Source organism: Chelonia mydas, chromosome 6 (genome assembly GCF_015237465.2).
Source record: "Chelonia mydas isolate rCheMyd1 chromosome 6, rCheMyd1.pri.v2, whole genome shotgun sequence".
In the NCBI taxonomy this organism is placed as follows: Eukaryota; Metazoa; Chordata; order Testudines; family Cheloniidae; genus Chelonia; species Chelonia mydas.
Window position 1 is genome coordinate 49075261 of NC_051246.2, and position 15721 is coordinate 49090981.

Here is a 15721-nt window from a genome sequence, read left to right on the forward strand (position 1 = left end):
AGTCCCACAAAAGATCATCAGTTCCCTGTCATGTAGGGCTGAAGTGTGAATCTTCATGTGACAGTATCCTTATGATGATAAATTAAGTTTCTCTCTCTAACCATCTCACTTGCACCTTTGGCCACTACTCCATCCATCTCCTTCTGGCCTTGGACTCTATGAATCTGCTAGAGCTACTTCTGTATTCCAAATCTCTAAGCAGATTCAAGTAGTCACCTTTTAAAAACATCCAGGGGAAGCCCTTCCCTTCTGACCTCACCCCAATAAATTCACATCTCCCATGCAAAAATAAGTTAGACTAATTTGAGGACAGGCAATAATTTGATCCAGCATCTATGATCCAATACCTCATGACCCACAAGGGTTAGAAACTTTAGACTCTTGGAAAGGTGAAAAGTACCAGCTTTTCATTAGGATGCATATTTGCTATTAATTCAAGAAGGTCAAAAGGTCATTTGGATCTTTACTCTTCCCCCACCCCTCCAAAAAACAATAGTTTGGCTTTATATACACGAGATTTCCCCATTTTATTAGCTACAGTTTTGTCTCTCTCTCAGAGACCTGGACAGATTGACGTAATTGACTTTAAAGATGAAAAGTTTGAAAGATCTACCAATACACATTTTTTGAACTGTGAAATAATGCTTTGTAAGCCATGAGACATATGCATATTTGCTTGTGGTTTAGAAACTTGTAATGAAACATTAACTCTTTATACCACACTTTATTCTGTATATGTCACATCTCTTCCAAAAACAATCAGAAGCATAAAAGAGAGGGAATTCATTTGTTACTATTATCCTCATTCTTCCGCCTTCCCTTCTATTGTTTAATCACTCTCTGCTAGTTTTCTGGAATAAATTTGCTGCACAAAGCTTAGTCTAAATCTGTTTTCCTAATGTCTGTATGGTGTATTATACAACAGTGCCATAATTCTAACAAAGGCCTTGGGAGCTACTACCATATAAATAACATTTTTAAAATCTGTACTGGTATTTTTCATATCCTTGTAAAAAGAAATTATTTTAAAAAACTGTTTCTACTCCGTGTGTGCACGTGTGTGTTTGTTTCCAAGTATTATGGAAACCATTTCTATTGTCTTTCCTTAAGATGCTTTTGGAATTTCCACTGTTGGTGTCTATCACTAGGTAATTACAGATAAACTACTGTAATGCCATCCAAAGAGCAAGCATTTATACTGTCAAAAGTAACTAAAATGCCTAACTTGAGACTGGGAGCTTTATTAATTTAGTTAACACGTGATTAAACCAAAGTATCACATTGTTATAAAACTGCATGAAATATTTGAAACTAAGGGCAGTACAACTCAGAACATTTGCATATTTCCAACTCTGAACTACTTAATGCAAATTATATGGAAGATCGATGCAGTTAGAGCCAAGAGTACATTTGCAAATTCAATAAGAAGCTACTTAATTTTTGTTAAGTGCTGACTGTATGAGAAGACCGACGTGATACCTGTCCCAAAGAGACTAGAGTGTAAAACAGACCAATTAGACAAAAAGTATATGGAGAGAACCAGACAACAAAGGCACTGTAAATCCGTACATATCTACATCCATGGACCATGTTTGTGGATCATGAATGTATGCAGATCCAAATTTTATATCTAGAGCGCTACAAATCTGCTATATATCCACAGACCATGTTTGCGGATCATGGATCGGATTCGGATACAAATTTTGTGATACCCATATAAAGTGTAAACCAGTTGGGGTGAGTGGGGGGAGGGAGTGCATTTAACAAAGCAATCTAATGCTTACAAATGTAGTTTTATAATTTCTGCAAATGCTGAAAAGATTAGCTACACTACATAACTATGTATAAGCAAGATGATGATTTTTCAAGATACATGGCAAAGCTCAATTATTTTTAATGGACTTCCTACATGAAACCTATGTTATAAGACCTTAACCATGAGTTTTTGGGACATCATGCCATATAGTCACAATCAACGACACAAGCCTCAAGCTGCAAACTCAATATAGATGGATAGCTGTATCAGAGACAGTACACTACAAAAAGGCAATGTAACTGTGCTTTAAAAATCTTGACTTCGGACAACCCAAACAAGAGGTGTCAGGGATTATCAGGTATTTCTGGTGCCAGGTAGTGAGGACCATTTTCTCCACCTTCCCTGGTGACAAAAGTTCTCCTTCAGGGAAGACAGATTTCCAAATTCAGTTAACAGTCTATACTGAAAAATCAGGATTATTTTTGTAAAACTGATTTTGCTAATGCTTTTGACAAACAAACAAAAACAAACAAATCAACCCTTTTGCACTACATTTAGTTATTTGTGCATCTTACCATCCACTCAGATATAATAATGTCCACTTTCTCAACAGGCAAATAAACTTCTTCAATTCTTCCTTTCACTATGGTAATCGTATCTTCAAGATTATTCAGCCTGCAAGTTACAATTTCACAAGATCAGTAACATTAGATGACTCCTTAATGTTAACTCACCACGGAGTTAACTCTACAATAATAAAGTAGAAGATCTATCCTGAATGTTTACATTTTCCATGTTCTCCTTTCTAAAGGGTAAAACATTCTTCTCTACTGTGCAATAAAGAACCTGTAGTAGAGTAAGATTTCAGAAAACTTAGTGCTTACTATTGGAAAATTTGAACTCTAATCTCCCTCTTTTGAGTCATCTTTCAAGATAGCAAAGAGCATACTAAAAGTTCCAAAAACTCTATCAGGCAAGTGACAGGTAAAAGATGGTGGTCAGTAGAAGATCTACAGGGGCATCCCTGTGCACTGTGCATACAAAGTTGTTGGCCTCAAAGCACAGGAAAAAATAAAATGAAATATGCCTCCCCCTTCTTTTCAGTTATGGGTTCCCATTTGTCCTCCTCTGACCCCCCTGAATAAGCCTAGAGTGTTGTGACAAGTGCACGCTAATGAGTGATGAAAATTAACTCCCTCACAAAGCTATTTTAACAAAAACAAATTGCGTGCAAACAAAACCAACTGCAAAGTCACTGAGAACAACTGCTCCCCATAGATCAATATTATTATTCTACAATAAAGGCACTTTCTTCATTGTGCTTTCCGCAACAGTGTTATCTGCAATGTTTAATAACTGCAGTATTCCAATGTTACCTTATGCACAATTTATAGTAGAAACATTTTCAGTACAAAAAGTACGCTTTGCCATGTTGCTGCAGTTTTCTGAATAAAAACACATTGCCATTTAAGGGCTAAACAACTTGAGTTATAATATTTCCAGTCTCTGTACTGCACCATATCAATCTTTCTTGCATGTGCATTATCACGACAGCTAATGTTATAGAGGACAGAATAATTATTTGCACCAGAGAAATTTATTTCTCCACAATTCTTATCTCTGCCCCTTTTCTGGATATCTCACTCCTACAATCTCTCTATGCCTCACTTTCAGTACAACCCAGTAATCTCATTAAAATTTTAATCTAGAGGACCACAGCAAAGAAAACATGAGGGAGAAATGGAAAGGATGATGGGCTACATGAACATTTGAATGAAGGGGCAATTAAATATTGACCAAACCTCAGAATCCTCTGTTGAAATATTTTGAGAATTTACAGCACCAAGGGCAATAATAGTAATAAAAAGAATTGTTTCTGCCGCTAAACATGCACTAAAAGAAATCAGAATTAACTTTCATAAATGAGAAATTTTAAATAGATCAATGAATCCAAGTAGTACTTAGCTAGAGAAAGCTAGCCAAAGCAAAGGCCAAAATATACATGCAGGAGGAACAGTAAATTGAAAAAGTGGAAATTCATTATATCCATTCCTTATGTGAAGTGCAATACAGTAGTAAATAGTGATTTAGCTACTACACTATAGAAAAATGCAGGGAACTCATTTGGCAGGTCTATTTTTGAGTTCTAAATTACAGTGACAACTTCAGTGAGGCTTCACACTAGAAACTCATTGGACAGCTATTAGGTATTCAGGACAAGGCCAGAAGCACAGTTAGTTAACTAAGGAGTCTTCTATGTGACCCTGGGGATAGTCATCTGACTCAGAACCCTAATTTTTACCAGGATTAATTCACCTCATTTGTACCCTAATTTTCACCATGACTTTAAATTGTAAGTCAGTTACACCCTATTCATTGACCTCTTCCACATGATACTAATTCAGATGAGTAACTGTACTTCCTGGGGGCCGAGTGCACTTGAAATCACGACTCAGACATAGGTGAGCAGACTTCCTTACAATATAGGAATTGCATTACTCCTCTTGCATTACTCCTAACCTTGTCGTTTTATGATATTACAATAAACATTCATTACATTATGATGAACTTGACAGTTACGCCCTTTATGAAAAGTACTAAGTTATAACACGGCTGTTATAGGTTTCAGAGTAGCAGCCGTGTTAGTCTGTATTCGCAAAAAGAAAAGGAGGACTTGTGGCACCTTAGAGACTAACCAATTTATTTGAGCGTAAGCTTTTGTGAGCTACAGCTCACTTCATCGGATGCATTCAGTGGAAAATACAGTGGGGAGATTTATATACATAGAGAACATGAAACAATGGGTGTTACCATACACACCGTAAGGAGAGTGATCACTTAAGATGAGCTATTACCAGCAGGAGAGCGGGGGATGAGGGGGGGAAGAAAACCTGTTTGTAGTGATAATCAAAGTGGGCCATTTCACTACAACAGGTTTTCTTCCCACCCCCTCCCCCCGGCACCCTACTTTTACACATGGCCACATACATCCTAGTGAAACTGGAAGCAATAATTTGTTCCTGGTGACTTTGCAGTGTTTTTTTTTTTTTAAAACAAAGGTTTTGCTGACACGAACGAAAATTAATGTTAGCAACATAGTAATGTTCCCCTCCAGCAAGAAAGAAAACAGAGAACAATTAGTCTGACTTTGTATATTTAAGAGAAGGACAAAATGCAGTAAGTAATAAGTGGACATTTTGTAACGTGCCTTACCAAAGGAAGGCTCCATTAAAGTCTATTACAGACAACCAATTTGTAGCAAGCACTCTAGTATAGTATGGCTCTTGACAGCAGACTTCTAAAGCTAAGATACCCTCTTAACTATGACGTCAATTGATATATTCTTATATAACTAAGACAGCAAAGTGAATTTTATAAACCCTCTTTAAAGTGTAAAATAAGCTAAAGCATGAAAAGTCTTCATTTTTAAGGACTAACAAGGACTTCAACCATAAAAGACAATTACAAAACATAGAATATAAAATTAAATAGGACTGCTTTGATTAATTAGAGTGGATCAGAAATTGTAACAACTTAGTGTAATGCAGTTCTGCAAAATACCCTAGGATCTTACCTTACACTAAGATTTGTTACCTAAAATTTCCCACCATTGTTACCACTGGTGGAGCTGCAAGTGGAAGCAACAGAATAGAAAAGGCACTGATGGTTGCTTTCCATTTATCCTCACCAAAAGATATACACTCAGTCTCAGCCAATGCAGGTTAAAAGGGAAGATTTTTAAAGACATGAGTAGATCTGACCACTGATTACTATCAGCAGCAGCTTTAACCACTAAAAGTCACTTCAGTTATAGCACAACAATTTCAGAACTTTTCCTACCTAATGATGTCCATTGCCTGATAAACAATTTCAGACTGGTCAACTCCAATCACCTTCTTCGCACCTGCTTTTGCAGCAAACATGGAGAGTATTCCAGTCCCACAGCCAACATCCAAAACCACCTGAAACAAAGGTGGTAGCATTTAGTATCTTAGCTCATTTTCCTTCTAATCACCATAAAGCTTTTCATGATCTCTGCTGAAGCCATAACCTAGCAGGAGGAATTAAACTGTTCAAATAACATTAGTCCCAAAACCCAACCATGACCCAATCATTGATTACAACTGAAGAGACTTTAAAAGTGTCACCATACAAAAGGATTACCTCCGAAGAGCCAGGTAAACATGGCAGATTAGCTCTACCTGAAGATGAAATCATTTATGAGTCATAACATTTACATGCAATTATTTGGGCATGCAACACTAGAATTACTAAAAAAAAAAAATTAACATGGGAAAGTTGCATAATTAGGATGGACAGGAAATTAGAGACTAGAGTCTCAATATCACCGAACTGCTCATGCTGTCAGAATTTAAACTAGCACTGCTGTGGAAAAACTTGCATTCCACCTGTACCCTTCATGGCACTGTAATTAAAGGTTTCCCAGCGTTTTCCATTCTGAGCCTATTTGGTGATTTTAAATTTTGCCGTAAAGATTAATTACAAGCACAAACTTGGCACAGAAAAGCTCAGATAAGGATTTTTAAAACAGTTATTTACAAAGTGCTTAGGTTCATACTAGAGTCAAGAAGTAAAGGAAAGAATCAGTAAGGATTAGAAGCAAAAATAAAAATATTTTGAAGTGTTAGTTTATAAGCCAATGCAACGTAGATACCTGTGTTCTACAAAGAGTATTTATAATCTGCAAGCGCCTTTCAATATCTACTTTCCATGCAGAGAATAAGTTAACAGCCACAGTGATTGTTCAGAAAAAAAAAAAAAAAATTCAATTGTGGCTGGAATTCCCATGGAAGTACCATGATTTTTTTTTATTTTTTGTTTTAAAAACCCCTCCTCCCGTTACGTTGTTCAATTCTTTACTGACACTACATAAATCTGCAAAAATGGCCCCTGACTTGCCTGTTTCTCTGCTTATGTAAATGCCATTTTTACCTCTTCTCTATTTCCTCCTGTGTTGGGTATATTCCCCAAAAGGGGAATCCGATAGGTTCCCTACAGGTGTTTCTACAACTCTTAAGTAGAAGGAGAGGGAGAACCTTCATCATTCATAATACAAAAGAAGGCAATCTGCCCCACCCAAACTTCTCTCAGCTGGAGGGCCAAGGCAGGAAGGGCTGAAGCATCATTTCAGGAGGCTTGCAACAGATGGATAGTGCTGATAGAAGGATATTGACCATCACCTATTTACCTCATGAAAGCCCTATGAATTCCTTGAGGGTTTTTTATATGGAAGGCCATTTGCCAACATGCAAAAATAAGGGTCATTACCAGGTATGGGAACTGTACCTCACCATGGATTTGACATAGAAACCTGCTTTGTCAGCTGGTGACTGAATGCTAAGTAGGATAAGTTTTTTGAAGCGGTCCAGAGTCAGCACAGGAGATAGATGCCTACATCTCAGCAGCCCCTAGTTCACTTTCCAACTGCCACTGACTTTCTATACAACTAAGCAAGTCACTTTGGGTTTCACTTCGTCTAGCCTATGCAGGTGCAAGAAATGGCTTGGATGGGGATTGGGAATCAAAAAGTCTCCCCCATCTCCCTCTGCATACCTGGCTGGGGCCAAGATACCACATCAGAAAATGCTGACACTTCTCCCTACTAACCAGAATCTGGGAAGATACTCCCTAAAAGTGGAAGGAGAGAAGATGGGCATGAGTCTTCTCCTCGCACCCCATTTTGCTCTTGCCAGCAGAGCTAGATAGGTACAGCAGGAGTGCACTAGCAGCCTCTGAAAGATATTCCCATTCTCGCAGATGCTCCCCAGCAAGAATTCTAGTTAACTTAGCCAGGTAGAATTTCTCCAGGGCTCCTCACTTCAGCATGGTTGCTACCCTTCATACAAATCTTTCTTCTCAAGTAATGGCTTAAAAGCCACAATGACCCTTAATCCCTACCTCTGTTTCCCCATTTACAAAATGGGACCATGAACTTTCCAATCTTTGAATTTTAGATGAAAGTTGCTGTTATTAGTACAGTATTACACCTTAATTGCAGGACTGAATGGAAATGAGTAACCTTTAGTAATGACTGATCGGTCTCACAGCTGCTACTCAGGGATGGGAAGCAGAAAAATCGACATGAAACATATCAGCAACTGCTGAGACCCCTGAGTCCAGAGCCCCAGGGCAGCCCTGCCATGTGGACCCCAGGGCTTCCAAACTCCCAGGCCAGTTGCTCCCCAGGTGGCCCAACTCCCACAGCCTGCAGACCGAGCTTTCGGACTCCCTGCTGTGTTGCTGGGAGGCTAGACTCCAAGCTACAGCTTGAGCCAGGGCTCCCAGGCTGCCAGCCGCAGTGGCAAGAAGGCTGTAAACCCTAAAGCTCTGTCTACACTAATATAAACCTAAATCTGTGGGACTGAAGACAGCAGGCTTGGTGTTTGTAAGCCTGCACTTGAGCATCTACACTGAACATTGACTGGGTCTCACACCCATGCTCAAGAGTCCACACAGCACTACACACACCTGAGCAAATCAGCTTATCCCAAGCTTCCTAGTGTCCTCCCCAGCTGCTCTAGACCTTTGTTTGTGGTGCTGTATGGGACGACTTGACTGTCACAGTTTTTACAGCCTGCCAACACATCCAACCAAGCCGTCTATTGGGTCAGCATGCCTCTGGCCAGCAGCATGGAGAGCTCCCTGTTTGAAGAGCTGCTTCTGCTTGCTGACACAGGAGTGAAAGTGCAAACCGGCAGAGCATCCATGAGATGGTGAGATGAGATTTCAGTGGTGTTTTTCTGATCTACCGAAGGACCTGTCGGAGGAGGACAATGACAAGAGACTCGAACTGGCTGATCCTGCTCATGACTCTCTGCATAGCTGCTGATGCCCCCTATGTTGACCAGCGCTTCTGGAGCACAAGCAGAGACTGGTGGGATCACATCACCACGTGGACCTGAGGTGACAGCAATGGGTCCGGAACTGTCACATGAAGAAAATAATATTTCTGAAGCTTCATGAGCTGCTTGCCCTGACCTTTTAGTGTCAGGGCACACGCATGAGGAAGGTCATGCTAGTCCATGCTGCTGCTAACCAGTTTGGTATTGGAAAGTCAACTGTGGATAAAGTGGTGGTGGAGGTTTCTGAGGCAATCAGGCATGTGGTTTACCCTGTCCAACTGGCAGTCAGTTCCCCTTCCATGGGCCATCCAACCATGGTACTGCCTAATGTGTTCCCAGTCTGCAGAACATTGTACCGTGGAGGGGACTCAGGATGTGGTGCAGGAGTTTGAATTCTACCAGCAGTTAGTGCAAACAGCTTCTCAACCAGGTCTTTCTGCTGTGCTCTATCTTCCCTCCTCAAGCAATGTGTCTGCTCCAGAAACAGTGTTGCAAGTCTCTCCTCACATGCCGCAATTCTCTCCACAGGCTCTGCTGCCCATCTGTGCCTTTCCACTTGCTGTGAATCCTTTTCCCTTTCATTTTGTACCTGACTGTTAGCCCTGTCTAGGATGTCCACCATAAGTTTGTCACAGAAATGCTTCCCTGAAAAATACACCTTTTGCTGAACTGTGATTACATTTACATATGGACTACACTACATGCAAAACACACATGATAATACAGATTCTCAAAGAACTGCACAGCCAGACCTCCTTCCCATGACATCTGGACTGCATACAAAACGCCTTGTGCATTTTGCAGAGTGAATTCATCCCCCACGCACCACATTTCCACCTCCTCCTCGTCCCCTACAGTTTACTGTTTACAGGAGGCTCATTATGCTGTGGCGTGGCTGGGTACTGAAAGAGAAGGCAAGATGAAGTTTACTTTTAACATCCCAGCACATCTTGTAAGAATGTGCAAGTACCTAGGAAAAATGTCATGGTAAACACTTGTTTAACTGTTTATGCTTCCCGATCACCATTGTGAATTCCACCTGGCAGGGGAGGACACCAAGACACCGGTCTACAATCCATCATTAGCAGATAAGGAAATGGAAGTTCTGGACACAGAATTTTTCCTAGGAACTATGCACTTCTCTTCAACCTTTGCAACCGTTCTAGTAAGAAGCCAATCCATATACGATACTGCTATTGCCACTGAAGTTCTAGCATACAGCAACTACAGGAATCAGGCTGAGGTCTTCGAGACAGGAATGGAAAATAAAACCAATGCTTCTCTAACAGCTGAAGTCTCATGTTTTCCAAATGATATCGTCCTGCTCTTACATAGCATTTCATCTACAGGAATTAAAAAATTGCTGAACCATAAAAGCTGGAAAATGGGGGATAAAAATAAACCTTTGCAAAACAATGATCATGTTTCACAGCTGCACAGAAGCAAAGAATCACCATTAATGGGAAAAATTAAAACAGATAGCATCTTGAACAGTTGCCCTGGTTAGTTAAAAACCAAATGGAACTAGTCTAGCAAGGGAACGTGAGGGATGGGGTAGATAGGTACAATAGTTGAGTTGGAGCACATCTGAAAAGCTGAAAGACAAAGAATAGTCATCACTTAGCCTGAGGACAGAGGTCTACAGCTAAAGTATTCTTGTCCTGATCACATATGGCCTCTCACCAGATACCCGGAGCAGCTAGGCTGGTGATTTGACAGCACTGCAGCGTATTATAGCACTGTAGCTACTAAATTCTGAGAATCCTCTGCAGTTACTTTTAGGGAAGCATGATTCCATACGAACAGAAAAGTGAATTATTTTGAATTCAGGAAAGAAGCAGTCAGCTATCCAGTCAATTAAATCTATTCCCTCAACGGATGACAATCTTAGGAAGAGCTAAATTATGAATCGATACCCCACCGAGTGTCACTGATGTCTCCCTCAAAAGACATGCAGTGTACCTGTAACAAATCTTAGACAAAGCAACTTCTTTGTTCCAGACAATCTCCCCCTTTAAAAAAAAACAAAACAAAACAGATGTCTCAGTTTTAAAGTGGATCAAAGTTCCTTTTCTGGGGACAAATCAAACTCAAATTGTTAAAATCTGACAATTCTATGTTCAGAGGCAGCAACCAGTAATTTCCTGAGCCACATATTGATAGAAGCACCATTTATTCTGGACATTACAGAACAGGCCAGTTGATTTTCTGGATTAAATGCATCACCGGTGCACTTAACTGCCCTCCTAACTTCTGCATTTTTTGATGCCCTAGTTTTGGACTAAAAAGCAAGTGAAATCTGCTTGGGTCTCTGCAAATACACAGTTGACCTTTCAGACACACATGTTCAACCCTAAGCACCACAATTTCCTTTCTTCCAATACTGCTATATTTGAATAGTTATCCTATTCTGATTATTACAGCCAATAGACTTGAAACTGAATGAAATAGAAGTTCAAGAGGATGTTTGGTTAATACAGCTCTCAGCTTGGAAACTTCACAACCTTAATGGCCTAGTAAGATATTTTGCTTTCAGGAAATATTTTGCATGTTGATGAAGCAAAATATTCAAGCAATTCTTAACAAGAAAGATTGCTGCTGGAGGGAAGGGGGCACAGGGAGTATTTCTTTAACAGGTTGGGCATAAAACCTAGACACAGGGTCTTGAAGAAAATTCACGTTGTAGTAAATTGTGGCCTTCATCAGACCGATATCGTATCTCAGCACCAGCATTTGAGCTTTGGCCAGAATGAGATGCAAGCAAACATAGTAGTTTTCTCCTGGATGCTATGGCAGTAGTGAGACACTGCTGAAGTGTCCTTTTCTTAAGTCTCGCCCTTTCCATTTTCACACACTGAGAAGGGTTCAGATGCACAGTTAGATGCAATAAAAATTTGTTTTATGCAGAAAGTTACGCTGGAAGAGGCTTGATCCATCAACATTAGGCTTAACAACGAGTCTGTGGGTACAACAGGAGTGAGGCTTATTCTATTTGAAAGCCACCAGTAGGACTGTAGCTGCCAGCCACCAAAAGGGAGAGAATAGATCAAGTGGTTGAGCAGCATACCCAGGGAGAAGAGAACCAGAGGGCAGGAAAGTATGTAGAAGGTGAGAAGAGGGAGAAGAGAGACAGAACCATGTACAGGAAAGCAGGGGGAGACTGACTGGTTTCACAAACGACACGTCACGTTAGAGAGCTTTAAAAATATATGAAAACAATTCTTCCTTCCTAATGTTACTTTTTCATATGAACAATTGCTGTGGTTGCCACAGGGAAGTTACAAGATCAAATGGGAGTAAACATGGGTCACAAGGCACCCTATTACGAGAGGTAGCACTCCTTGAAAGAAAATAAGAACCTCCTACCTTAGAAAGCTATTTAGGTTGATTTCCAGCTGCGGGACCATTAAGGAAGAATAACTCTTTATTATGATGCCTTGTGGTAGCACTACCACTTTAAAAAACCTTCATCCTGCGAGTATAAGAATTAAAAGAGGGAAACAGGGGAGGCAGAGAAAAGAAATTCTCATTCCATAAGAAATACGTATAGCAGCCTAAGAAAGAGAAGCATTAGGCAGCATTAGGTATCAGTCTATGAAAAGATAAGAGAAACCATTGCAGATGGCCTGTAAATGGACTTAAAGAATGGTAAGCATTAGAAATAGCCAAAATGCCTTGCAGAAAAACAGAAATTAAATAACCTGCTGATGAAAGAGCCATAGTTAGGGAAACAATTGAGGACAAAAAGTTATCTAGCAAAGACAACATACACCAATAATAATGAATGATTAACCCTGGGCCCCCATTTCATTTAGTTCCTAATCTGACCAAGAAAGCCTAACTCATGAGTTAGATAAATTAATTAGATTTGAACCCTTTCCCAATACTAATTGCACTGGGATTTCTATGATGCCAGATGTAGGTTAAAATTTCACTTGAATTGCTGTAAATAGAATCTGTCCGAAATAGATTCTGCTTAAAATACTGGACAAGAAAGGTTTACCTTTGACATGTCATCATAATTAATGAACACTCCAAGACAGCATTAAGAACAACAACAACATTGATCAGCATTTCTGTTATCAGCAGTCTGCACCCTCCAGCAGTTGAATAACACTCTTCCACGCAATAAAGCCAGAGTACATTAAATCAAATCCTGTCAGTGATACTCCATCCCCAGAGCAAGCAGACATCCAAACCAAAGAGGGTTCTACTGCATGAGAGAATCATGGACTGCAGAAATATTACAGCTTCTGAGCTGTTTTGCTTACCTTGCCCTTGAAGATGTGTGGGTTTTTGTATATGAAATCATGATAGCTTTCAGTACGCACTTTATCCTGTAAATTAAGCATAAACACAGTTATGTACATGTGACAGTCTGAAGATGTTGGAGCAGTCTTTTTTTAAATAGTCATTTCTAAGAAAATATTGACTAGACTAATCAATATCGCTCTACACATTGAAAAGCCACAGGGGGACAACCACCAGTGTAATTTCAGGATTTCCCATACAATGATTCTTCAGAAAGTACATTGTTTATGAAGCAAAGACAAGTTGGGTTGCTACAAACTGTGCCAGGCAGCAACAAAACCATCCACGTTCGATATTATATATAGTTCTAATTCTGAAAGTAAGCAGCTACTTGTGATTTTTGTTCGGATTTCAAGTGTTTGAATGAGCTTCACATTTTAAAGTGTCTGTTTTATACTTATTCCCTACCCTTCCCAGCTGCACTGATAACTAAAAGGTAATACTTGATCAACATAATCGAACAGTCATCTACCTCAGGTATCTACCTTGACATCTGGGGCATAAATGGATGTAGTGAAAATATTATACACTAAAACCAAACAGATTGCATAACCCAAACTTCTTGCTTTGTTTTAAAGAAGCTATTGATCAGGTCCTGATACCAGATTACCCTGTTTCGCTTCTGGAAGCATATTTAACTGCAAATACATAGAAACCTACAAACCGTAAGACAACAAATAAATCACTGAAGCTGCACAACAAACACTATGAAATACTAAGTTCAGAAGCAATGACCAAGCACTAACTCAACATCCCCCAAAGAGCTGGCAGGCTCTCAAGCATACTTATTGGAATATCTGTAGTGGATTAGTATGTGAGCTGGCAGAGCAGCTCAACTTACCAGCGAGCTAACACTGATGCTCTTTATATGCGAAGGCACTCAAATGGACAGTAAGCCATCTGTTTTAGAGTCCCTGTTGCAACAGCCAGAGAATCAAGTGACAGAGCGAATGAAAAGGAAATTAAAAAGCCATGGTTATAACTAACTATTTATGGCTCTGGCTTGGACAGTCTACAAACAATACTGTGCTGAAGAAGACAGCTGAACCCTAGTGCATGCATGAAAAGTCCGTATTGCACCATTAGATGATAAAGGATCAAGAAATTATTCTTTTATCTTCCATAATATTAATTTCTCTATCAGCCAAGACAGTTTATTTTTTTTAGACAAGCAAAATAAAGTTACTTAAAAAAAAAAGTTAAGAGTAAAGCATAAGCATGCAAACTTTTATTAAACAAACAATTTAGATTCCAGTGAGCTCCATTTTAATTTAAGGTAAGTCAGTTCTTCACAAAAAAAAAATCAATATTTGAAAGAAAAAAAAATCACTACAAAAATGGGATAGTTTAATAAAATATTGAGAGAATCACAGCTTTGCATTGGTTTTGATAAAATTATGAATTATAAAAACTTTTGTTAGGATTATCTAAAATTATATTGGTTTGTTATGAGGGCAGATTTTAAGGATTTAGGATTTTTTTATGCTCTCAGCAGCACTGAAATACGGGGATTTGCTGAAACCACAAAAAATTCAAAAGGTTCAGCATCAATCGAGAAAGCAGTCAGGTGGAAAGCTTTCAGCTTCACCAATCACACTGCTTCAGCACTGCCCCAGCTTAATCAATAGTATTCCAACTGCTGTCTTTACTACATGCACTGCTGCTTGAATGAGCTTCAGTCATTCATTTTGGGTCTCTATTCATCAATTCCTTCTCTCCTCCCATCCAACCTTTCAGTACAATAAGCTGAAAAATAAGTAAGTTATTATCAGACAGACACTCTTCAAGCAATTTTTAAATAAAGCGCACTATCAGTTTCGAGTAGCAATCCTCCTGCCCTCTGAAATACTATGGGAGGGAACAGCATAAACAACACTGACCTGCCAGGGCCAAGTTAAAGGACAAAAAAAAAAAAAAAAAAAGAGCTTGTTTTTTGTGCGTGGTTGCTGGTTTTTGTTTTGTTTTTTTAAACCAATAAAACATGTTAGAAGCAGATTTAGGATTAATTTAACAAAAAGTTTGCTATCACTTCAATTTAATGAGCCATTATTTTTAATGTAAAAAACTCACAATAATAAAAACTTAAGCAAAAAAAAATGTTGTATGTGTTGGGGTCATTTGGACCTAAAAACTAAGTATATACAAGAACTTACACACCCCATAACTCAGGTATTTTCCACATTTTATTGGGCAGAAATCAGATGTTACTAAAGGGATTTTAACATCACAAAAGTTTCCTGAAGCCAGTGAAATAGAAAGATTTATCACAAACTATAAAACTATCAGTTCGTCAGAGGTTCAGGATCTTTTAGTATAGCTCCAAACCAAGGTACTACGAACTGTTTGTATCGACAAAATGGTTGGGTTTTTACCCCAGTCTGACAAAGTGATTTAGAACTTATGATTTCAGATTTTCTGTGTGTGACTGACTTTAAAATAAATAAATAAAATAAAAAATACCTCTAGCCCCATATTTAAAAGTCATTTTGTTAGTCTGGCAGACATACAGTGCTGAGGCAAATCTGATTAAAACTGATTGTTTCCAAGTTCTGCACACACCTCTTCACCACTATGCTTTTCATTTTGGAGAGCATATTACCATCTGTATCCACAGACACCTGTGCCACAAAAGCATTTCTGCAAGAATGCTCCATAAAAACACACTGGCTGCTCAATGCTGTTCAAATGTACCATAAAACAGATGCAGAGGATTTTTCTGAGGCTAGGACCAGTAAATGTTTCAGAAAGCAGGAAGCCTAAATCTGCTACCTATGCTATACAAGAGCGAATG

General features: G+C 39.1%; 1 protein-coding gene across 1 annotated transcript in view; it reads right to left on the bottom strand.

The window, feature by feature from the left end:
* Positions 1-15721, bottom strand: part of PRMT3 (protein arginine methyltransferase 3) — a 103192-nt gene that overhangs the window by 65311 nt on the left and 22160 nt on the right. The window contains exons 8-10 of the mRNA XM_037899954.2: positions 12891-12956; positions 5597-5718; positions 2332-2431 (exon numbers count right to left, since the gene is read on the bottom strand). Coding sequence (XP_037755882.1) covers positions 2332-2431; positions 5597-5718; positions 12891-12956 — 288 coding nt within the window. The remainder of the gene's footprint in view (positions 1-2331; positions 2432-5596; positions 5719-12890; positions 12957-15721) is intronic.